The sequence below is a fragment of the Crocodylus siamensis genome, chromosome 10, assembly GCF_052110815.1.
Source record: "Crocodylus siamensis isolate JL-2025a chromosome 10, ASM5211081v1, whole genome shotgun sequence".
Classification (NCBI taxonomy): domain Eukaryota; kingdom Metazoa; phylum Chordata; order Crocodylia; family Crocodylidae; genus Crocodylus; species Crocodylus siamensis.
In genome coordinates, this window is record NC_143404.1 from 5775677 (window position 1) to 5801806 (window position 26130).

Here is a 26130-nt window from a genome sequence, read left to right on the forward strand (position 1 = left end):
AATGGGACATGTACAGGCTGAGACCACGTTGGGTAAAATGGCCTATTTGGCTTCGTTCTCTGAAATATCATCCCAGCAGCTGCTCTGAGTAAACTATTGCTTAAGAAACCTTAGAGTTGATATCTTCAGGCTTGTTTGCTCTATTCCAAGCAATTTATATGTATTGTCACCCGTGCCATATCACTAATCATCACAATTGTATTATGGCTCAGTAATTGATGGCGTGTAGCTGTAGGAGAGAGACACCGTCTTTCTTTTGAGCTTGCAAGAGAGCTCTGAGCTATTGCAAGCTCCCCTTTCTGCCCCCCAAAACCAGCTTTTTACTGTATTGTTTTTTAAAGAGGATTATTTTATTTCATACAATATGTCATCTCTTGGTGAGGATAATATGGACAATACTTTAGGTTGCATAGCAACCAGCTTTTCAATAGCAGTTATCTGAAGGCACTGCGGTCACTGAAGTGCACTTGTTTTTAATATTTTAAAATAAACACAGCTGTAAATGCAAGTTCCTTGAAATTTTTATTAATTAGATGAGTAGAGGCTCCATGTGAGAGCGAGAGAAAATTGCTCTATTATGTTAATATTTTGAAACTATCTAATGAGTTGAATTTGAAGTATCAGGGAGCCTGATTGAACTAACATATTCCTTGCACCTAAATTATCATTTCTGCGCATAAACTGAGCATGAGAGAGGCAATGTTTGGTTTTTGTCCAGAAGGATCAGGGCTAGCTGGCTTTCAGATCTCATCTGAAGGAGGGTGGCACACAGTTGCCCCACTCCTGGAGAAATCAGGGAGCAGGTTGTGGCTCAGAAGTGGGTCTGCGTGGCACGGTGCAGACATACTCGAGAGCTAGCTTGTTCCCTACTCCCCGTTAATCTGCCAGCAGCTGGTGACTGCCCTCCTCTGTGCTGCACCAGCCGATGCTTCTTGGGGCACGTGGTGGCAAGACTCTGCCCGGGCCCTGCCCCCCCGAGTGGGTCAGGAGGTACTCGCCTGCAAGGGCTGCACTTCACCCTGTGCTGTGAGCCGTGGGGCGTTTCGTCCTCACTTCTTCCCCCAGTGGGCACATAGGGCAAACAGTGATCTTCCTCTTTACTGTTGATGTAAAATCAGGTTATTTGGGAGGATGTGCCATTTCAACCGTAACCATAGCACCACGACTGTAATGGGGGCCTCCGGCAAACTGCTCAACAGGATGCATCTTTCCCAATTAATTCTTTCTAATTAAGTTTTTCTCTCTTTTCTCTTGTTATCTGGATTCAGTTTAGTGTGAAAATTCATGCATTTTTTTTTCCTGAAGACATCACTTCCGTATGTAAAGTACAACAGAGAAAATAGAGAGCTTTTGACTGGAGGGATGGGTACTTGAGCTGCCTGTATTTCCACTTTCTGAATGGGTTCTGCGAAAGTAGAACACGTTGCAAAAAAAGAAAATTTAGCTTATTTCTGCCACAAGGGATTTGATCAAGAGGCCAGTTCCAAACTCTGCAAATTACAGATAAATTTGGGGGAAATGTAGTTCAGTATTTTAAATGCATGAACCCGTTAGAAAGCTCTGCTTCCATCTGCTATTAAGCTCATCATAAATGAAACAGCAACCACCAGACACAGATGCATGGCATGAAAATGGATGAAAACAACTGGCTGTAATAATTCTTAGCAGTTAGATATTATTTTATATTTCCAAAGCACAGCACAAACATGAACTAATTTGTCCTCATAAAACGCCTCTGAGGTAGGTGAGTAAAGATCATTATTCTGATTTTAGTGCTGAGTAACAAAGACGTTAAGTGAATTTTCCAAGGTCGCACAAAGTCATTAGTGGGTCTGGGACTACGTGTCATAAATTCCTGGCTTCCGGCCCCATGCTCGGTCCATCAGACAATAGTGACTTTATATAAATGTAGCATGTATGGGGAATATGATGAGGTGGTGTTCAAAACAGCAGGGGGGAGCAAGACATACACTACTTATAACAGGTGTCCTATGCAGAGATGTTAACAAAAAAATTACAACAGATTTTCCCTTGAACTGTTCTGCACGCAGTCCAGAACCTGAGCAAACTCTTGTCCGTGAGCTCATAAGTCGGAAACGACAGCGACGGAGGAAGACCTGGGTGCGTTAGTTGGTAAGAGGATGCCTGTGAGTGCCCAGTCTGTGGCTGTGAAAAGGCAAATGCAGTCGTAAGATGTATCGGGCCTCATTTTTCCAGTAGAGACCAGGAATTATTCCTGCCATTGCACAGGGCTCTCAGGAGATCGCATGATTCTGGTCACCCGTTTTCAGGAAAAGCCGCCGAAAACCTACTGCCCGCTCCACTGCTCCGCTGCCTGCCACCACCCCCGGCTGCTGTGTGCCACACGCAGAGGCTGCCTGTGCCACTAGTGGGGTGCGAGCCACAGGCTAGCCTTTGCTAGTGCAGCAGGATGAGTGCTGGGAGGGAGTAGGCTTGTTTTCAGTTTGGGGGGGAAACGCCAGGGAGAGGAGGACTGAGTAAAGTAAAGGACATTGCAGCCCTGATGCTCTGGAGCAGCCTCCAAGTTGGATCATCGGGGGGGTTGTAAACTCTACCTGGTTTAAATGTGGAGTTTGATTAAAACAAATAGTGTCTCATGGCTGTCGGTGGTAGCAAGGAACTGGGTATGGTGACCTATGTGATCCCTTCTAGTCCAAAGTCAATGCTCCCGAGTCACTGGCAGGCTTCCCGTTGGCCTCAGTGGGGGCAGGATTGCAGCCAGTATCCTCCTGCAGTGGTGATCTGTTTGTCCTGCTATCACTGGCCTTTCCACATTGAAGCACTGCGACTCCTGCCCGGCCAGGCAGGCTGGAAAGCAGCCTTTTCCTTGGAGCGGCTTCCTTTGCTCTCCACTCTTCGCGAGAGTAGCTGGGATGGAGCTGCAGAAGGCCACGTCCAACCTGACACCAGCTTCCACTTCTTCGAGTGTAGCACCCCTTCTCCAGTTCCCGTAATTTTGAGCTAAAGAGGAGGACTCAGGCTGGATTCACTTGCCCTCCGCCCAGGCCCTTGAGTTTGCTGCGGGTTTGAATCTGTTGTTCGAGGTGCTGAACACCTGAGACCTCCGCTGCAGGCAGCGGGCTCAGCACGGCCCTAGCAGCAGCTTGCAGAACTGAGGGCCTCCGCCAGACTAGCCAAGTGGATGAGCGCATAGGTTTGTTGTAGAAGCTGCCTAACCTGAAGGGCTTGCAACCCCTGCTCGGATCCCCGCACCGCTGCAGACAGAGCTGCTGGATCAGGGCCTGCAGTATTTGTGTGTCGCACCTCTCTTCTCGTGTCGCTGTGTACGGCGGTTTGCATCCCTTCCGGGGTTGGGTATCGGGGGGAGGCAGGGAGGGGAAGGGCATACCCTTCCTCTTGCGGAAATGAAGGAATCGCTCTCGTTTTCTGTCAGACTCGTAGCGTGTTATTTCTCAAACGTTTCTGCTGAGACCTCGAGGGGCGCCGCTCTGGCCGATGCCAGGCCCCGCTCGGTCTTCCTGCTCCGCTGCTGCTTGTGTGGAATCGGCTCTCCAGCACCGCTCGCAAGCCACCGCCACCGCAAACCCGTAGAAATCCTTCAAATGCAAAATGTCACTTTGCTGAATGAGCTATTTTTGTTAACGCTGTTCCCATGGACACCAGATACTTCCTTTTATTTATTTTTCACTCGTCTTGTGCAGTCTGACGGAAGGGGATAAATAATCTCATCTAATATGTGGTAAACGGTGGAAATGCCAAGTAGAAATAATTTGAACAGGTTTGTTTTTTTTAGTCGATCTGTTATCGGTTTAAGAAGGGGAAGCACTGATTTCAGATGGGCTCAGGAGCAGGCCCGCTCTTTCACTTTTCTGATCGATAATTGGAAGTGTAACAAGTTGAGCTGTTCCCCTCGTCTGCCGGGAGTCTCTGCCAGTCGGGAGTGACGGAGCCGCGTCGGTTGTTACTCTTGGAGCACCATCTAATGGAGGAGTTTTGAAAGGTCTTTTTTTCTAGCACGCTCCAGAGCAGCCAGACTTCCTTGCATTCTTGTCAGCTAGCACCCTCTCATTAGCATCAGAGTGCAATCAACCCAATTATTTAAAATGCCAGTTAAATAAAACCTTCAATTAACCAAAATTTGGTCACGCCCCTGACATCAGCGGCTCCCAGATATTGTCAGTTGGACTGTTCCTGAAAGGTTTGGATAAACTTTTACTAATTTTCTCTCTTTTTTATAATATTCACCTTTACATTTTCCAGTATTCCACATTTTCCAAGTTATTTCTACACTTCCAAGAATATTTTAAGGATTACTGAATCCACTACTGACAGTTTTCATATATTGCTGTTCTTCAGAAATACTGTTTAATGCTGCCAGTAACTCCACCAAACAGGAAACAGGGAGTAAGAGAGAGGCAGGCATCCAGTTCTCCAGACCAAGTCACATAAGCCACTTCCTATTGCTCCACTGTACCTCCCCAGCCCATAAGCAGAGATGGAGGCTGCAGCTCAGCCCTCTTCAGCTGTTGTTTCCACTGAACAAAGGAAGGGCAGAAAGACGAGAAACAGGGAGAGCACGGGAAGAAGAAAGGCATGTTTCTTCTCTCCAGAGCTTGGTCGTCCCCTTGGATTGCTCCATAGACAGAATTTGGGCTAACAGCTGGCCCAGCTGTCTCTGCTGCTCGTCCCCACAGACATCCCCTGGTATTAGCTGCAGTACCCCAAGATTTCCTGCTTCTCCAGCTGCAGTGAGAAGGAAAGTTTCTCTTTCCACTGGCAACTTTGGACTCAATCAGCTGAAGAATATTCTCCATTGCTCTGCTGGGAAAGATGTCTTCTAGCCCTCAGCCAGCTGCAGCATCTGCAGCCTCCAGCAGCAGAGGCATGTCCCTAGCCACCAGTAACACCTACCTCTCCACTTGGCATGTGCTACTCTCCTCCACCCTTCTGCGCTCCCAAACTAAACAGAGATGTACACTTCCTTCACTCAGGGTGTGTCTACACGTTCATTAATGCGCAGTAGTTACTGCGCATTTAGTTTAGTATGTGCTTAATGAAATACTAACTAAATGCGCAGTAACTGCAGTAGTGCCGACGCACTTTTTTTTGGTGATGCTTACTACGCAGTAGCCTAACTACACTGTGCAGTAGTGTATTAGCACAGCTTCTGACTGGCACGCTGCTGCGCAGTGTTACTAGGCTACTGCGCAGTAAGTGCCTTGTGTAGACGCGCCCTCAGAGTCCTGATTGTTCTGCTTTCATCTTCCTATTTAGAGTCCCATTCTTTTTGCACAGGGACTATTTTAATCAACACTTGGGATTACCTGGTTTGGGGAATGCTCGCCTATTGCCTCCAATGGGAAATTGTATAGACTTATGCAGCATCTCTGGCATCTCAGCTTCTGGGACCATCAGATCCTTGCAGGAAGCCTCTATACCATATCTTGCACCCCGTCTACTACATCTGCCTTTATCTGCCACAGCACACGACTGATGTCATAAAACCATCCCCATGCTTCTCATGAATTTCCTTCCTTAGTAGGATGGCAGCAATCACTCTAACTTTCTAGAGGTGGCTCCGTAAGCGTAGGAGGGGGACTTGTTGAGGTCTGTGAAGACCATTATTGGTATACGAGGTCTGTGAAGACCATGATGGTATGGGCCAGTTGAGTTTTGGAAGTTCTGACTAATTGCCAAAGAAGCACTCTCTCTAAATTAGGTGGGTTTCTCTTTGCATGATGCAACCCTGTGACCACGAGGGGTGGACCAGTGGATAAATGTCACTCATGCTTGAAGACCTTTGAATACGGTGTAATTGCATCTTACTCTGGGCACTGTGGACTCTGGGACTCTCACGTGGTTATTTCATTTCTCCTTGCTGGCATGGCTGATAGCCTCCCTGCTCACATTTTTGACAAGCATGTACCCCTCCTTGTGAATGTATTTGCCACCGTGTATTTGAGCTTTGACCCTGTAGGAAGAAAAAGGCTGACGCTTTGCTCCTTAAGGTCACTTTTCCAGAGCCATATTGTGTCTGTGGCAAGGTAATAGAGACTGGAAATAAGTAGCACATTTTACAGGTTTTCTAGATTTTTAGTCTTTTCCAGTAGGGTAATTTTCCCCCTGCACTTCACAGACCCAGATCACCCTGTTCCATGTAAACCTGTTTCATGTGTCCCATTCTCTTGAAGGCGAGCTCCTAAACTTACTTGAGTTTTAAGGCACTGAGGTGCATTGGACCCAGCTGCAGGTTTTGCTACTTCAGGGGTGGGCAAAATGCGGCCTGGGGGCCTGCCAGGCCATTCTATCCAAGCCGCGGGACCCTTAAAAAATTTAGAAAATTAATAATTATCTGCCCCTGGCTGCCTGTCACGCAGCCCTCGATGGCTTACCAAAACTCAGCAAGCAGCCCTCTGCCCAAAATAATCACCCGCCCCTGTGCTACGCAGCAGCTGAAGCTTTAGTGACCAACAAGCAGATGCCAACAACGCTAGTAACAGCGGCACGCGTTTCAAAACGCTGCGTCTGTTCTCAGTGGCAGAATCCGTGCAGGTCAGAAGTGTGCTATGAGCATCTGTGTCTGATCGTGCCAAGCTTAGCTCTTTTATCCCATGCTGTAGCTGTGCCACGACAATGAGATCCATTTTTTGTTGGCAAGGAATGGCAAATTAGTTACTAATGGTTGGTTGTTTGGAGTTACTACTTCTCCCCACTCTACCTCCATTCCTGCTAGCTGCTATAAAGAAGTTGTTTTGGCAATAGTCAAATAAGTAGTGGGGGATAATGCTGGCCCTTAAACAGAGCAGAGTGCTGCTCCGGCATTTTATCTTCTGTTTCCTGATAATCCCACTTTTATATAAAATATAAGATGGTTTTCATTTGAGAGGAAGCATGAAAGGAGATAATTATGAGAAACAGAATTGCTAGGAAGCATTTTTGCCTGTATATGTTTTGTTTGAGATTTTTGCCTCTTGCTTCAAAACCTCCTGTGCTTTGTGAAATGTCCTGGGAGGAACGGTCATTGGCTTTTCTGACATGCTTTTCTTTTGGAAGCTTTGGAGAGGAAAGGTCCGGGTGGAGTTGTCCTGCCTAGTGCTTTTATCTTTGGACTACACCGATGAATGCCTCAAGGTTCAGGGGCCAAAACATTAGGCCCATAGACATCAATCGGACTATTGCCATCATCTTGAAAAATAGCCGGGAATTCACGGCCTGATTTTCAGTCCGCGCTTGCTTTGAAGTTACCATACAAATATGTGCAGTGGCACGAATTAAACACAGCATAGTCATTTTGCTGTTTTAATAAGGTGGTTAGTCCTCTTTCCAAAGGAAGTTATAACTGGCAGTAGTCAGCTGCAGGATTATAGTTCAAGTCTTGTAATTGCCCCATATCCCTTTTGTGTAAGGCATTCTGGTATCTGAATCCAAACGGCCTGTCTGGCTGGCTTATTCATCTGTTATTGTCAAAACTTGCAGCACTGCAACGGCCTTGCTTTGCCAGAAATCAGTTTGGCAAGCCAGGCTTTTACCTATTCCAGTTGTTTTTCCACGAGCCATTGTGGATTTCCCTTCTCTCTGCACTGCATTAAAGGACATGTCAAATGTATCCCTGGGTCTAAACATAAAACATATTTCTTTTCTTTTACTTCTGGCACAAAACATAGACTTTGCTCTATGTTTACTTCACCTTATGTGATAAAGACTTATAGAAGAGTGCATGCAGCTAAATTGTGGTTGTTCTTGTTGGGGTAACAATGTTGCCTTGGAAACATTAGTTTTGCAAATGGAAGGCCAGAGTTCACATGTGTATTTCTTACAAATTCTGGAAGGCGCAGGATGGGCCAATTAGTCACACACGTTATAGCATCCCACACAGAGTAAGCTTTCATAAGCATTGACAATGAACACTGCTGAATATGCTGTGCCTGAAGGACTTGCAAAAAAGAATATGTTTTTAAAAAAGCAAATGTTGAGTTGAGGTTGGGTTTTAATAGGCCTTTTTGTGTCCAGTCCTTTGCACAACACCTAACACACACTAACTCCTTTTTAATCACTGAAGCAGGAGCTACGCCGTGCAGATGGGATTAGGAGGCTACCCAAGTCACGGAGGCAGCCAGCTGATTTTGTGGGAGTTTGCAGGGCTGGCCGCTGTATGAGTGGGCTGGTCGTGGTGGGGCCCCACCCATGCCTCTGATTGGTGGAGGGGCCCTGGTGGCCTACTGCGATTGTGAGTTTGCACAACTCACAAAATGGAGCATCGCCCACAGATTTCGTGAAATCCATGGGGAAAAAAAACTTACTGAAAATAAAATACAGGCTTCCCAGAGGGCTTGGCTGCACACCCCACTAGAGAAGGGTGGCGGGTTACCCACGCAAAGGGTCGCCCAGGATAATGGCTGCCCCACCCCTCGCTGTTGATTGGCTACAGGCTGTCCATCATACGGCCCTGCCCCTCGCTACCGAGGGGGAGAGGGGCAGGGCCACATGACAGGCAACCTTCTCAGTTATTTCTCTTTTTATTTTTTCACAAATTTTGTGAATTTGGCGGACTTGGCCTGCTGGTGCAGGCTATGCCGTATTTCGTGATTTCCACAAAATCACAATTTCAGCAGGTCACTACACATAAGATAGGAAATACTGCTAAGTGGGTGGGCAGCCACACGTTTCCAGTTGTAGAATGGATTGAAGTAATCTACTGCTGAGGGGAGAATTGTGGGTAACGATGGAAAGGTCCATGCCTGAAAGCAAGCTCACGTAGCCATTGCATTGAACTGGACATCCTGTGGCATTCAAAGGCCCAGTGAAAGATCTCAAACTCTACTGTCTGCACTGGCATGGGCATAATCTTTCCAGTTGCTTGCTCAAACAGCAAGCATCCCCTTGACACGTTTCAGCCAGTTAACTGCCTTCGAAATTCAACGTTGGCTGAACATTTGATAAGTGACCGTACCATCCAGACCTGATTAAATGGAGACATGGAAGCAGATGTCACCTAATGTACTCTCCCAGCAGCCTCACATCCAAATTGAACATGAGACCTGAAGGAACAGAGATTTGTGCAATCCTCCCCTAGAGAATCCTTGACTGAAGGATCTGCCTTCCAGAGGATGAACCAACTCGAGCAATTTATTCAGGGTTCATAGAATCATAGAAGTCAGGTCGAAGGGACCTTGTAGATCTTCAAGTCCGACCCCCCGCCTGGGTGGGAGAAAAAACTGGGCTCAGATGACTCCAGCCAGGTAGGCATCAAGCCTCTTCTTAAAGACCCCCAGGGTAGGAGCCAGCACCGCTTCCCTTGGAAGCTGGTTCCAGCTCCTAGCTGCCCTGACCGAGAAGTAGTTCTTGCGGATGTCTAATCTAAATCTACTCTCCAATAACTTGTGTCCATTGTTCCTTGTTATGCGGGGGTGGGGGCGGCTAGGGGAAACAGTGTCTCCCCCAAACCCTTCTGGTCCCCCCTAGTGAGTTTATAGACAGTCACCAGGTCCCCCCTCAGCCTTCTCTTGTGAAGGCTGAACAGGTTCAGGTCCCGCAGTCATTCAGTGTAGGGCCTGCCCTGCTGCCCCCTGACCATGCGGGTGGCCTTCTCTGGACCCTCTCCATGTTGTCCACATCCCTCCTGAAGTGGGGCGCACAGAACTGGACGCAGTACTCCCGCTGCGGCCTGACCAGCATCGCAGAGGGGGAGGATCACCTCCCTGGCTCTACTTGAGATGCACCTGTGGATGCACGACAAGGTCCGGTTAGCCCTGCCAACCGTGACCTCACACTGCCGGCCCATGTTCATCTGGGAGTCAGTAATGACTCCAAGATCCCTTTCTGCCTCCGTGCTCTCAAGAAGGGAGTTTCCCAGTCTATAAGTGTGCTGCTGGTTTCTACTGCCCACGTGCAGCACCCTGCACTTGTCAGTATTGAAGCGCATCCTGTTTATGTCAGCCCACTCCTGTAACCTATCCAGATCTTGTTGCAGTCTTTCCCTCCCTACTAGCGTGCTCACCTCACCCCAAATTTTGGTATCATTAGCGAATTTAAACAGGTTGCTTTTCACCCTGTTGTCCAAATCGCTGATGAAGAAATTGAACAGCGCAGGCCCAAGGACCGAGCCCTGGGGGACTCCACTGCCCACTTCCCCCCAGGTTGAATACGACCCGTCCACCACCACCCTCTGAGTACGACCCTTCAGCCAATCTGCAATCCATTTGACTGTGTAGGCATCAATGCCGCAGTCGCTTAGTTTTTTAATGAGGATGGGGTGGGAGATGGTGTCAAAGGCCTTGCTGAAGTCTAGAAAGGCTACGTCCACGGCAACACCTGCATCCGTTGCCTTTGTGACCTGATCATAAAAAACAATCAGGTTGGTCTGACGTGACCTGCCCCTAATGAAACCGTGCTGCTTGCCCTTGAGCATCATCCCTGATGCTGGCCCATCACAGATGTGCTCCTTGAGGAGCTTCTCAAAGAGTTTCCCAAGGATAGAGGTAAGACTGCCAGGCCTATAGTTGCCTGGGTCCTCTCTCTTCCCTTTTTTAAAGATGGGGACCATGTTAGCTATCTTCCAATCATCTGGCACCTGGCCCGAGCACCACGAGCGCTTGTAGAGCTGTGCCAAGGGCCCTGCAATAACCCCAGCTAGCTCCCTCAACACCCTGGGGTGGAGAGCATCTGGACCATCTGGGTTGACAGACAGGCCAGCAACAATTCATGGCAAATGGTATCAAAAATAGATCTGAAAGAATCAGCTTCAACATTTGATCATTGGCCATCATTAGAAGAAGACAGAGCAGTGGGACAGGCGATATCTCCTTATTACACCTCTATCACAAATTGGGATGACTAGAAGAAAGCTGAGGACTTAAGTACTGCCCAGTTAGTTTTTCCTACAAACAATCATCATCAAGGTAACTCTTTTCAGAAAAAAAGACAGAGGGAATACACCAGGTTTTCTACCACGAGGGACAGTTCAGTGGCAGTTTGCAAATACGAAGTGGGGGGCCTCTTCCTCTTTCTGTGCTCCTGTGCTCTCCTGTCCATCTGTATCCATTTGTTATCTCTTGCCTTCATAATCTGAGACATCTGGGACTGGGGCCGTTCTGTATCGGCTCAGTCCCTTGCCCAGGAGGGTGCAGGTTTATGGGTGATGCTCACAGGCACTGTGATGACACAAAGAGATGGTAACAACATGTGGCACACAAAGTAATACTGCATGTTATTAAATTACTCACACCCTTTGTCCCGCAGCTCATCCAGGCAAGATAAAATATGTGCGGATGCCATAACTGACATGTATTAGATGTGATATTTTCATGCTGTCTTTGTATAATACATTTCTCCCTCCATCTGAATGGGGGTTTTGTATAGCGTTTGAGCAAATGCCAGAATATTTCTTCAGAGGGAACACTGTAGGGAAGGCTGACTGACATAAATAATCACTGTGGTCCTTTTCTTCCTGGAATATCTAGTCCATGAGCTTAATAGAGATTGGAAACCCTTCTCAGAGTTTGGAGAACGTATGTCGCTGGGCCTATCTGCAACAGAAGCCTGACACTGGACACGCAGAATATCACGACCACGCTATTTTTCTCACACGACAGGATTTTGGCCCATCTGGCATGCAAGGTAGGCATATGCCAAGTGGTAGTCACCTGCAACCCTGATGACTACTGCATTGCTTCTGTCACCATTTAGACAAAAGTAAAGTTTTGCACTAATAGTTACCTTTCAGCATTGAGTATTTTGCCAAGCACCATTGGACTTCAGATTACCTCGTTTCTGATTCAGTCCCCATTGTGTTGCCATCTCTGTGATATTGGGGTTGTTTAAGGTGATCGGTTTATTGTGCATTGTCTTGACTGTTCTAGAAATGGTCTCGAATAGTCCCAGACGTGCTGTTGGGTAGCTTTTGCCCCAAGACACCACTGCAAAGCAGTGATTGCAGTACTTCCGCAGGAACTTCCAGAAGTACTGTGCTATAGCAGATGTCCTTTGCCACAAGGATCAGGAACAGCGTCACCAAGAGTAGCTCATTTTTACCTTTTTGCAGGGTACTGGATATGATCTGAGCCCATATGAGAACAGCTCTGATCAGAGGGGTGGATGTTACAGTTCCTGCCCTCTAACACTAAATTGGTTAGTGCCACTCTCTTTTTACTCCCTAACGACTGGTATTTCCTTGTGCCCCTGTGCACTGCCACTAGACTAGGCAGGGTCCTTATTCCCTCCCTACCTTTCCCCTTGCCTGGCTGTATGAGATCGGATGCAGGATGGCCCAGAAGGAGATTACACTGCGTTCTTGGTGAACCATGACAAGAATGTAATTTGTTCAACAGGCTCTCTTCCTATATTTCATAGCTGAGGGAGCACATTAATTAAAAGTTCAGAGTAGAAGTCTCTTGTTACCTTTAAAAGAAGCACTTCAATTGCATGGCTGATCTGTGAGACTAATATGCTTTCTTGTGTGTGTGATAATACTTGATTGACATAGAGTCTGGTTTCTGTGCATTCTTGAAATACGGCTGCCCTGTTCACCAGCGCCATTCCCAGCGTGGCATTGTCTTTTATAGGCACATCACTGGTTATCTACCAGGTAGTTCAGTGTTGAACAAGTTGTACTGCAAAAACATTTGTGCCTAGAGTTGAATCTGAAATCCAGTTACTGTCTAAACGCATCTCATGATTGACTAGCCTGCCTTCCTGAAAGAAGAAGGTTGCTTACGTTATTTGAGAGCAAGTGGAAGTGCCGGAGAATCATTCTCATCTCACCATAGGAAGAGGGCCCGGAAATGTCTGGCTCACAACGCCAGCTGTCCCGCTGTGTAAGTCGGGACAGAATTTGGCCCTTAATAGTCATTTGGTGCTTAACTAACAGCTAGGATATGAATGTTGTGGGGCTGGAACATGTTGATGGGAAGTGTTCGTTGGGTGTGCGCGCCCCGGCGAACTGCCCGCTCCTTGTGTGGAGCCCCGACGCCGGCAGCACTTTTGGAAATTCTTCTTTCATGCGAGATGCCATGACAGGCGGGCGCCGTAGTGAGGCTTTGCAGGCACACTCTCTTGCTTGTCTTCCCTTACCTCCCGCACTACATGCTCTGTCCTAGGTTACGCTCCAGTTACTGGAATGTGTCATCCCGTACGAAGCTGCACCCTCAACCATGAAGACGGTTTTTCCTCTGCCTTTGTGGTGGCCCATGAAACTGGACACGTGTAAGTGGTGCTTTAACAGGTCTTATCCATTCAGATGCTGGGAAATATTTTGGGGGTTGGGAAGATGTGGTCCTGTGGCTCAGAGGCAAGTGTAAAGCATTAGACCTTGATTCCAGTCTTGGTTCTCACAACGACTTCCCGTGTGATCTCTGGCCAGCTGCTGAGGTGTTCTGGGTCAGGGAATACCTAGCTGTCACAGGGAAGTGATATTTCTTCCCAGGAATAATATGAGATAAAGCTGATCAATGCATTGTAGTCGCCTAGGAGAAATGCAGAGTATTTTTACTATTAAGGAATGTGAATTCCTTGATTCATTACAAGCCAAGATTCATGAAAACCATCTTCAGTAACTTGCATACACTGACCATACTGATCTGATTAGACGGTGAGTTGTTCTCCCCATCTAACATGGGGGAAGAGGCCCCTTTCCTTACAATCAAGTACAAGGAGGCAGAGGGCAGGCAGCTGTGCCAGGGCCAGGGCCACTGCTGCCTCTGGACCCCTTCAGCCTCCTGCACGGTCTCAAGCCCCCACTGTCTCTAGTCTGCTCCCCGCTTCCCCCACACCACCCCTCCCCTTCTCTCCCCCTCTGCCGCACTCTTCTTTACCTTTGCTTCATGCCTGCAGGCTCTGTCCCCACCGCAGCCTGGCCCTGCAGCAGCAATGCCAGCTCTGCTCCTCTGCTACGGCATGGGCTGGAGCCATGCTCAGTGCCTTGGGCTGCAGCAGGGTCAGAGCCTGCCCACATGCAGCAAAGATAAGGGGGAGATTGAGGGGTGTGGGAGAGAGAGGGGGAAGGGGGCATTGGGACTGGAGGCTGCAGGGGGGCATAAGTGGCATGGAGCAAGGAATAGGTGGGGCACGGGAGGGGGGATCTGGGACCTGATCGGCGGGAGCAGGGGGTAAATAGGGAGGGCAGGTAAAAGGGGGCAAGCTGCCTGCCCTACCACCTCCACACTGCCTGCCCCCCACCACTTGCCCTTCCATGTCCCCACTACTGTCTGTCCCCTCACTGTCTGCCCCGGTACTGGCCTCCTCCTCACCTCTCCCCCCACCACCTGCAGTAGTGGGGGAGGGATGAATTTAATCCTCCAGTAATTAGATTCCATACATGGAAAGTTATAATACATCTATATAATTATTTGGGGGTTGTCTTAAATTCAGGGTCATCTTGTATTGGGGTAAATACGGTACTCTGCTTACATCAGCTTCTAGTAATACACTATAATGTTGCATACAAGCCACATGACCAGTTACTATGCAGTAACATAGGCCAAGGCCTGAAGCTACATTCATTCCATATACTTTATATAAAGGATATGACATGAATTGTTTCCATGGTAAACTTGGAGCATGCAACAAGCTGGTGGATCTGTAATTTTAAAGTAACTTGGTTTATTTATTAATAAAGCACACACATTTACTTGCCTTCACCACCGATAGAATAACAAATCTCATAAATCCTTTCACTGAACAGATTCACTCTGTTATACCTTTTCCCTATGAAAGCCAGCAGGCACTTTTTTCTGTTTCTTGTTTCGACAATTATTGAAGGCTTTACTGTGCTTTACGTTAGGAGCTTTTGCCTGAATCGTTGAATCTTATTATTCATGCATATTAATCAGAGGGACACAAAATTGATGCCTACATGAAATTTGTTCCTTGGGTTGCTAACTTTTGTTTTCAGCACTTTTGGAGCTATGGTTAAAAGAAACCTATGAGCAGATTAGACAGTATATGTCTAAAATGCCTCTTAGCTTTTGAAAACATGTAGAGGCACAACATGCTACCATAGTGTTGGTGACCAACCACGTGTTGCCTGAAAGGAGCCTCTGATATTAGTCGAACATTGGCCAGAGAAGATTGCAGTAGAAATCCTAATAAAGCGCCAAGGGGAAAGTATTTTTAATAAAGACAAGGGTAATAAAAAGCTGCTCTTTGTCACTTGGGGTAACCTTTTTAAAAGAACCTAAAGATTTGTCTAAATGAGAAGTAGCCTGGAATCTGGATTTGCTACAGCTCGGGAGCTCTTCTACACTCGTTCTCCATGTGGGTTTTCCTTGTCCTCACAAAGGTCTGAGAGTCCACATGGGAACTACTGGCTTCTTTTCCAACAGCTCCTCCATGTGGACATGCCCCAAGTGATTCAGGAGCATGAAGTCTCCTTGACTTTCAATGGGACTTAGGGACCTGAGCCACTTAAGTTCTCACCCTTGATGAGCATCTGCCACTTCTCCCATCTTCTGTTCTAGATTAGGCATGGAGCATGACGGCCAGGGGAACAGGTGCGGGGATGAAGTCCGGCTGGGGAGCATCATGGCCCCCCTCGTGCAGGCTGCGTTCCATCGCTTCCACTGGTCTCGTTGTAGCCAGCAAGAGCTAAACCGCTATCTGCAGTGAGTAGCTATTAACCTGACTCTCCTCTTTGGTTAGGAAGCATTTTCAGCATCTCTGAATGCAACACTTGTATATTGGACTTTTAATACTAACCTGGATTACCAAAATCAAACCAAAAAGAAAGCCCCCCCCCCCCCCACCTGGTAAGTGTGAGACACCTTCCCAGGAACTGCAGGCAGTTAATGCTCACATTGACAGCTGCTTTGTTCCACGTCATTGCCATTACAGAAGGGTGATATTGTGCGGCTCTCTTCCCAGACCTGTAAATATTATTACTGCTCCCATTAGCAACTCGCTTTCCTCCCACCTGGACATAAAACCTATCTTACTTGTTTGAGCGCCACTCATCAGTGTAAAAAATAACTGAAGGATTGGTGGCACCTCTGGTTGGTAGCAACAGAGGTGTTTCCTACCACCAAAGTTGTACCAAGCCCATTGCATTTTACTGTAGTACTTTAAGGGGAAAGTTCTGGTGTTGGATGTGTTCACGGGCCACCCTGTGCTTCAATGGGCATCAAAAGGAAGGCTATGGCCCTCAGGTCTACTTTTTGTGGTTCCTTTCTCTTAAATACCCTGTTGACACAAAAGCTACCTCATTTCCCCTCTTAACAGCTCTATATTTTTTTCTTTCCTTTGTACATGAGCCACTCCTTCCATATCCCCTGCCAATACTCATGATATTTAATCATGTTTTTCCTATATGACTATATCTGTACATATATGCCTTGTTGCTGCATGAGAGATGCCAACAAACAACATAGGAAAACCTCCTAATGGACCATATAGGGGGAGCTGGGAGAACGACTAGACAATGCAAAGAAACCAGTCTTGATTTTTCACAATTATTTTGAAGTGCTAATATCTTAGGTGTTCCTTTTGACAGCAGTACCTAAAAAATGATCAAGGAGAAGTGTGATGTCTCAGTTAATAGTGTCTCTTTAAGCTTCATAATAAATAATTGCCATCTGGCTAAGAGCCCTGATTTTTTTTTTTTTTAAATGCAGGTGTAGTAAAGAGTTGCTATTAATAAAAACAGCTCCCAGCTAAAACAGGAGCATTGTTTTGTTCAAAAGTAGATCTAGATGCATAATTCTGTCCCTCGTCCCCAGGGATCATTAGGGCAACTTGAATAATTGCCAAATGCAGAGCAGTTTGCCTTGCTCCTGCAGCAAACGCACCGACTCAGGTCTGAGATGGACTTCTGATTGGCAGTTTTCATAATGAAGGGTTGTGCGGATGCGATGAATAATGGCAGGCAAACGCAAGTGTGACCATCAGAGCAAAGAAATGAGCTTAACAGATAGGTCGATGGTTAAATTTAATGAGGACACCTGAGCTATTTTTGTGATAGTCTAGATATGTTAATTCACTGATGTGTGTAGCAGAGAGCCTGTCTGCCATATGACATTTGGGATAGTAACTTTGAATTTAACTCGCAATTATACCGGACTCATCCATTAATGATGCCATCAGGATCCTCCGTGCACTAGGTTTTTTACCCAGACATATTTCAAGTGCATTGGCAGAAACAGGCATTGCTTAAGATAGCAGAAGAATCCCGTGTCCCCTGCACAGAGAAAGGAAAGCCTGTGAGGCTCTCGGAAGTGGGGACAAAACTGTCAGAATGACGACGAAGACAGGACAGCCCTTGCTGTTTAATAAAGCACAGACCAAAAGGCACACTTGCTCGTATGGGGACTTGCTCCTCCAGGAGCACGGCACAGGACTGCATGGTGGCACTCAGCAGTATTCTTGGCTAGCCTTCTTCCGAGGCTGCCTTCTGCCTCTAAAGCTGCACCTGAAAGACAACAGCTAGGAAGACATTTTGCAAAGGGAAAATGTAATTAAACCTTTTCTTTTCTTCTCAGGCACATTTGGGAAGAATTTTCCTCTGTTGCTTTCCCATACAGACCTCGAGGAGTTAGTCATTTACCTGGACGCTAAACCAAAATGGCAGGAGACAGCTAGAGTTCTCTGCCCCACGTTCAGGTCTTGCACAGCCCGGCAGGAACCACACAGGCCTGTTAAAGTCCCGACTGCTCTGCGAGCCAGTCGGAAAACTGCACGCCGTATTTTGGTTGGACCCACACCGCAGGGAAACCAGGATGACTGTTGAAGTCTCCCATTCCCATCTGTGACTGTAATTCTTGCCTTTTGCAGCTCTTATGATTGTCTGCGTGATGATCCCTTTGAGCACGACTGGCCGTCCCTGCCCCAGCTGCCAGGAATTCACTACTCCATGAATGAGCAGTGCCGGTTTGATTTTGGGTTGGGCTACATGATGTGCACAGCTGTGAGTATTCAGTTGAGTTCCCCTGCCCCACATCCAGGAGTGTTGCAACTGTCGCTGAGATGGCCTTAGAAAAGACGATAGGGTGAGATGTTCAAGGAGAGACATTGCATCCAGCTCACTGCAAGCCAGGGATAATGGATGAACTTCTTGACAGGGAAATTCCTTTTTAACATTGTTGGGACTCTTTAAAAGTCAGAGCTCTGACAAATATATCACACCCTAGTTTCATAAGTAGTTCCATATTTCAGAACCAAAGCCTGCCAGGACCATCGCTGGCCCCTTCGCATAACTCCACACAGCTCCCACCTACGCCCGCGAGAAATGGCAGTTGTTTTCTTCTCTTGCTTGCTTAATGCTCACATTTGCTGCTCCTATGTGGCGAGACGCTTTGTCTTTATATGACTTTCTTTTTGGAAATGAGGGTGCATCATCATTCATAATGGGGGCAAGGGAGCTCCAGGTGAACAGGAAAACTTGTGCAGGTATTCACTGGCAACTGCATCTTTGTTACCAGGAATATAGTAGCCAAATGTAAAGCATGTATGTAATGGCAGGTAAGTTCATGCCTGGGGTGGCTCGGGGGGAAGATGATCACTTGGGATATCTGGTAGAGCTTTGCCATTCACTTCTGGCTCCTAAAAGTGGGACAGAAATGACGGCACTGCACAGAGAAGCGTGAAGTTGGTGCAGCAGCTGCTAGCACAGAAGAGTCCTGGTTCAAACCCCATCTGCAGACACAGGCGCGAGGAGCCGTGTCTCCAAGGAATGAACAGGAGACTCTGGTAAGACTCAGCTGTAATACTGCGTACACACACGGCCCCGCTGAGTCTGGTCTGGCAAAAACGACTTTTGTGTTTGGATCAAACCGACATGAAATGTTTTCTCTTTTCCCTTGTTTTAACCCTGGCGAAAATTAAAATGTTTTATTTCATTGCATTTCAGGGGTCTTTTAACCGAAGCAAAGCAAGTTGTCCCCAGGCAGCAGACCCAATAGTTCACTGGGAGGGGCACTTATTTGGGATGCGGGAGATGTGGGTGTAAATCCCTTGGTTCACAGCAGACATTAGAGCTCCTGCCTTCCAGGAACACTAAGGCAAGAGGGCATTTAGGGCCTTCTCAGTGTCTCCTTGACTCTGTTCCACTTTGTAGAAAATATTTAAATATTCATTGGATCGGGGCCTGGAACACAGATCTGCTGCCTCCCACGTGAGTGACACAATGGCTGGGCTATGGACTCCTTTTCCTGCCCAGTGAATATTTTAAGTAGCGTCCGCTCCATGAAGCAGCAGCAGCAGGAGAATCTGAGAAGAGGGCGTGCATGTTCTGGTAGATGGGATGGGTAAATGCCCCTGCCATTTCTGCCCTGTACCATTCAGATGAAGCCAGCTTTCCATCTCTGGCATGACTCCATTGCACCTTCTTTCACCATCAGAGTTAATGATGTCGTTGTGTAGAAGTGCCACGCCTGTGCAACTCCCCATGGACTTTAAATAGTCCTTAAACTTAGAGACACCATCTAGCCATCGTAGAGGGGGAAGAATATAATACAGGAGAGCCTGTGTCTAATGGCGCTTTGTGTCACGTGCTCTGACTTCCCTGTGTTGTAGTTCCGTACGTTCGACCCCTGCAAGCAGCTGTGGTGCAGCCATCCCGATAACCCCTACTTCTGCAAGACGAAGAAGGGACCTCCGCTGGATGGGACAATGTGTGCTCCTGGGAAGGTGAGATCAGCCGCAGCATCTGAGCGTGCGGTGGAGCTTGTGTGCGGTTGTGCACCTTTGTCTGCAGCGTGACGAGTCTGGCTGGTCTCCGGCCTATGGCTTAGAAAAACAAATGCAAACGAAGAGCTTAATATTCTGGTGCTTTCCAAGTCAGCCAGTGGAAAAGCTGTCTTGTAATATTTGGCACTCAGTGTTTTACATCTTCACAAACCATGACTAATGAATCCTCCTGTCTCTCCTAATAAAGCTTTTTAATAGAATGATAGAGATGGGGAAACTGAGCAAGGCAGCTCAAGTGTTTTGCTCAGAGCCATGAGAAAGTTAGGGGCAGGCTGGTTTCGATCTTGGGACATCCTGGGCCCCAGTCTGGTTACAAACAGGCTGTCACCAGAGCTGTAGAGGTCTACCTGTGATAGCAGTCCGCTGAGCTGTTACTATAACTCATAAATGCAAACAAGGTTGTAGCCACACAAGATCTGGAAGTAATGATTACTGTTGAGTTATTCTGTATGGCATTTATCTAGTCCCTGGGGCACCTAGGCATCAGTGCATCCTCTGGTGCTTGTTTGCAAATTGGGGTAGCACAGACAAGAGAGGAATTAGTCGTTTGAGCATGATCTCTCATCGGGCATGGTTATATTGACATGACTGGTGATACTTAATGCCAGCCATGCTGCCATGGAAACAGCAACACGCTTTTGGAGATGACGGTTGATCTAATGCCTCCCCAATGCGGTGCTGTAGCTCAGAGGTTCCCAGCCACCAGGCTGGGGTCAAGTACTGGGCCTCAGAGGGTTGGCTGCCAGGCTGTGGCACAAGCCCCCCGCTCGGACCCCCGGCTGTCCTCCCGGGTGAGCGGCTCCCGCTGCCAGCAGTCACATGCAGGGTTAAGCTGGGCGGCGGGGCAGCCCCAGGAGGGAGGCAGCCAGCTCCATGTGCCTGCCCCGCTCCCGTGCCGGTCCACGGTATAAAAAGGGTTGGGAACCACTGCCATAGCTGGCACAGGTAATCAAACCTGGCATGCATCTACTGAGGCATCTCGAGCAAGGCTAAGGATGTCATGCTCCCTTTCTGCTTGGCCTTGGTGAGACCACAGCTGGAGCACTGCATCCAGTTCTGGGCGCCACACTTCGGGAAGGATGTGGAGAAGCTCGAGGGAGTCCAGAGAAGGGCCACGCGCATGATCAGAGGCCTAGAGACCAGGTCATACAGGGAGAGGATGAAAGACTTGGGACTGTTCAGTCTGAAGAAGATAAGACCCAGAGAGGACTTGGTGGCAGCTTATATGTATATCAGGGACGCACATCAGGGCCCGGGGGAGCATCTGCTCCCCAAGGCCCTTTGGGGAGGACAAGAAATAATGGGCACAGACTGATTGAGGATCGCTTCAGGCTAAACATAAGGAAAGTATTTACAAGTCTAGTGCCGAGGGTTTGGAACAGGCTCCCCCCAGAAGTGGTGCAGTCATTCACCCTGGCGATCTTCAAAAAATGTTTTGACACCCACCTTGCTGGGTCATCTGATCCCAGCGGTCTTTCCTGCCCAAGTGTGGGGGGCTGGACCTGGTGATCTGTAAGGTCCCTTCTAGCCCCTGACATCTGTGAAACTCAGAATTCGAGCTGGCCCAGGGGAAGGGATGGAGGTCCAAGGGGAAGCACAGCAGATGCGGGAGCTTAAGCTGACTAACGTTGCAGCGTGGCGTTCACTGTGGAGTCTGGGGTTCCCTTCCTCCAGGTCTCCGATACGTCCACCCTGGGCTTTCCTTCATCCTCTCCGCAGGAGCCTTCTCTTGGCCTCACGTCCCTCCTCTGCAGTTTCTATACATCCTTACATGGCAGCATCAGATGGCACACAATCAACAGTGGCTGTGACACTGAAACTGGGCGGCTGTAACCACTGAGTCCTCTGACATATTCAGAAGGATAATAGCAATCTGATACCTACTGGAAGTCACTGAGATGACAATATCCATGATTATTTATGAGGGTGGAAGCCAGAGAAGTGTGTGAAGGACAAAGTGCAGAAGGGCTTATTCACTGGTTTGCAGCAAGTGAAAGACATTAGGAGATTTGGAAGGGGCGCAGGGAACCATACAGATGGCAAAGGCTTGTTACAAAATTTTAGAAGCCGCTTTGCTTGACCCTACTCTTGAGGAATCGATATTTGCCCTTTTATAAACCTTAGGAGTCTGGTCTCCAGCCCCAGCGACAGAGTGGAAATCCTCCCATGAACTGTGCTGAGCTTTGGATCAGGCTCTCAGGGATCCTTTGGGGGAGTGTTGCCACTTGGAAAGGATTTTTCTAAAGGCTTTTGAAAGTATGAAGCTGTTTCCCAGTAGACAACATAAGTTATACAACAAGTGAATCATTTTAGCAGCTGCTCTTGTGGTTTGAAATCTCTTCTTTTTTTATGAAGATGTGATGTGATTCTGAGTTGTAAATGCCTCTCTCTCGTCTTTTTCATCTTCTTCTTCCCAGATTGCTCAGAACAGGCCTATTTTCTTCCTGAAATGCATCAATACAGCTTTAAAAATAAAGTGTCAAACCTAAAAATGTGCTTTCAGTGAAGTAAGGGCTGGATCTGTGGTTAAAATGCAAAACATACAACTTTTACCATTAATACAGCTAATGGAATGGAACACAGCTACTCCTCGCTTAACGCCGTCGTTACGTTCTTGAAAAACGCAACTTTAGGAAAAACGATGTGAAGTGAATCCAGTTATGTCACAGTAGTTACCTACTAGCAGGCAGCGGCCAAACAATTTTATAACCAAACACGGCGTGACTTTAAACGAGTATGTTCTCTAATAGATCTGCAGCGTAATGACGAAACAACGTTAACCGGGACAACGTTAAGTGAGGAGTACCTGTATTGAACATGCTGTATTTTCTCACCTAAACCAGGCCCTGGAGTAAGATACACATCTCGTTTTTGAAAGGTAGAATGAAGAAAAAAGATCATTCCTTGTAGATTATCATAACTAATATTATTAGCCTCCTCATTGCTCTACTTCCTGTGGATCCCATGCAGACTCGACTTTCATTTTTGCCAGGCTGGAGCTTAAGCAGCAGAAACAACTGTTGCTGTATTTACTCATGTATAATGCGCGCTTCAATTTCCAGCAGCCATTCTTGGAGGGGAAAAGTTGTGTGCTGTATATGAGAAAATATGATAATCTTCATTGGGAGATACCTGTTCAGCTGTTTTTACAAAATAGTGTAATATCTGAATGTCAAAATAATTGAATACAAGGGAGGCATTCACTGACGCAGGACTTTGATTGGAAAGAACCGCCAGACCAAACTGTACCAAATGACCTTGTGGTTTTGGTGAGAAATATGGTGTATTTTATTTATCTTTGACTCTGACTCCTATGTGCTCACATTTGTGATGATAGTAGTTTGAATGCAATTAGGCGCACAGAGAGAGAGCATGGGAAACAGTCTGGGAGTCGTGTAGAGTAGCTATCAGGAGAAGGTGGTTATATGGTAGAAAGAGAGCCGAGTGTGTCGCTCTTGTACCACGCCGGCACCTTTTCAAACAGCAGGCACGACTGTGTGTACTTGTGGTGAAGCTGAGAGCAAAAATCTCATTGATTTCAACAGATCCAGCATTTTATCCTCGATATTTTACTGCAGCAAACAATTAGTTCAAGCGAGGGGTTGTAGGACTCAGCAGGATTTTGTCATTTGCGCAGCTTTCTCCGTGCCTTTCTTCGTTACTCGGTGTCTCTGGAATCTTGTCAGCTTCTAATAACGAGACGCTTCATCTGGCAGCACAGTAGGACTTGGTGCAGCACAGTAGGACTTGGTGCAGCACAGTAGGACTTAAAGCATGGCCCAACTTTTATTTGCATGAGCTCCCTGTTCCATTATTTATAAACCTTCATTCCATACTTGTACGCATGGTACCTACCTCCTTAACAGGGGTGCGGTGTTCACGTTTCCCCCGGATGATACTGAAGCTGACTTTGCTGTATTGCCTGCGAGTGACCTTCTTCCACAATCAAAAATCAGCAGAGTGCTTATCGCTTCTGATATCTTGCATCCCTTCTTTTCCTTCCCACCCAGCGCAGTGTTGAACCCTTGTGGTTGGCAATACGTGCATTCAGGGCCCATGACCTTTGGTTTGTCTTTCTTTGTCCGTGCCGCTCTGCGTAAGACTTGTTGTCAGAAGTGTATTATAGGCGCCATTTTTTCAGTGTCCAAGTATTGTTCATGTCATTCTTTGTTACAAGCCATAATAGTTCATGTTGGCCAATATCCACTTCCAAAATATTTGTATCTTGGCTGATGCTTTGAGATATCACAAAGCCTCAATTTTCTTTCTTTGGCTGTATGGGGCCAAATGGGCCAGAAAGAGACACTATTTTAGTAGGATACTTCTTTGGCCTCATATTTGTGGTGAAAGTCTGCATGTGAACTAGATATTCTCTCCCAGTTAACTACCCTGCGGCAACTAAGCTTCTTCAAAAAAAAAAAAACAAAAAAAAAAACAACCCAAAACCAAACTTTGCTCTGACAATAAAGTTTATTTTTCTTGGGCTTGCCTTGTTTCACATGGATTGACTTGTATTGAATGCTCTTATGAAGTCAGAGTCAAATATAATTCTTCTGTCTTTTCCAGCTTCCCTTCCTCACCAACCCATCACTTCTTATTAGTTCTTTGGACAGAAATGAGAAGAAACAAAACACATTAGCAAATTATAGCAGTCTTTCCCTTGCAACTGTTTAGTTAAGGATTAGTCAGTGCTTCCATTAAAAACAAAGACTTTTCAGGATATTGTGCAACTCAGCTGTAAAAAATTTCTTTGGATTCAGACTCAGGATCCAACATCTCAACTAATTGCACAAACCAAACCAGCCAGTTCTTTTTTTTCCATTCCAAGAAGACACCTTGTGAAGCATCAGTAGACAACACAACAGTAAATACCTTATCCTCAGAGAAGTGGTTCTAGGTTTTTGGTAAATACACATGTTGTAGCTTTCAAGAAAGCCTCGAAGAATTATATAAAATAAAAAACTACATTGCTAAATAGCATTCAACAGATCAAGCTAAACTTTTCTTCATAATATCATGAGTTGTTCTTTTCTCTCTGGTTACCCAGAGAGGTGGTGCAGTCTCCATCCTTGGAGATTTTTAAGACCTGGGTAGACAAAGCCTTGGCTGGGATGACATAGTTGGGGCTGGTCGTGCTTGGAGCAGGGGTTTGCACTAGATGTGACCTCTGAGGTCCCTTCCAACCCTCCTTGTCTGTGAGTCTAATTCCACGGCTCCGAGTCTATCGGGAAGGCGGTGATACTTGCCATTTCAGAATGAGCTCCATGACCCTCTGCCCCCTAATTTGGGTGGTCTTTGTCTGATGCATGACTTCTCCTCTCACATATTGGACAATACTAAGACCCCTCTTCTGTACCGGATCTTACCGTAAGGCATATGATCATGCATACACAGGGATGAGAGTCACGCCCTGCCTGTCAGGCTGCGGCCTTGAACCCGGAGCTTCAGCCTGCCTGGCACAGCCGCGCCTCCTGATCCGCCACTTCCTCAGCGGAGCACTGGGGTGGACACGGATGGCCAGACCCCTCCAGCTGGGCCTAGCCACACACCCAGTCCCTGCCACTTGGGGGGCCAGTCAGGGTCACCCCTCCCAGGAGAAACCCCCGAGCCAGAAGAGGAAGTTTCCGGGCAACACGGTCCAGCCTTGTTCCTCAGCCCATGCTGCTGCTGAGTGATGGGTGCCGTGGGTGCCTGACCTGGCTACCTCCCGACCTCGCGCTCTGCCTGCCCTCCGGATACCCAGCCTGGCTCTGGCCTGACCTCCCAGATCCCTGACCCGGCTTGCCCCGCCACCCCGCGTGCTGCCTGACCCTCTGGATTCTGGCTCCCTGGCTTCTTCCAACCCTGAGGTGACCCCAGACCTGGCGGCCCGTGGCCCAGCGTGACAGCAGCTTACTTCAATGTGAAAGATAGGTCCCGCCTCCCTTGACACCTCATCACAGTGCAAAGCAGAGGAAAATGCATGAAACTTGGTCTAAATATTTGCTTTGGAATAATGTGAGACAAGAATGGAACGGACTCATAATCAACGAAAGATGTTAGCTCAAACGATCCCTCTTCTGAGACTTGCAGTTATCATGATTTCATACCACCAGTTCTCCATGTGTATTTTAAGATGGGGCCAATCTAAACACCACTGGTGTGACAGGGAAATGTCCTGGCTTTGCAACAGCTAAAGGAACTGATGTCCAAAAAAGGCCTGTGATGTTGTTTTGGAGACTAATCAGAGCGCAGAGACAGAGGTTGTCCCCACGTGTGGTTTCCAGAGCTCTGATAACAGCTGTCTGCACTTTTCCAATCTCCACTGAAGGGACGGACTCCCGTGCAGCCTGCTCTTTTCTTTGCTGAAGAAACCGTGAAGGAAACAAGAATCCCTTATAGACAGAAACAAAATAACTAAAAGGTGTTCGACTTCGGTGCTGTATTGCAAGCGACATCCTGATAACTGCACTGGTGCCTTATACCCAGTCTGTATCT

At 47.3% G+C, this 26130-nt stretch overlaps 1 protein-coding gene across 2 annotated transcripts in view; it reads left to right on the top strand.

The window, feature by feature from the left end:
* Nucleotides 1-26130, top strand: part of ADAMTS2 (ADAM metallopeptidase with thrombospondin type 1 motif 2) — a 246603-nt gene that overhangs the window by 188039 nt on the left and 32434 nt on the right. For both annotated transcript variants that reach the window (XM_090064427.1, XM_090064428.1), the window contains exons 6-10: nt 11442-11598; nt 13077-13182; nt 15435-15578; nt 17740-17872; nt 19480-19593. In XM_090064427.1, the coding sequence (XP_089920553.1) occupies nt 11442-11598; nt 13077-13182; nt 15435-15578; nt 17740-17872; nt 19480-19593 (654 nt within the window). The remainder of the gene's footprint in view (nt 1-11441; nt 11599-13076; nt 13183-15434; nt 15579-17739; nt 17873-19479; nt 19594-26130) is intronic.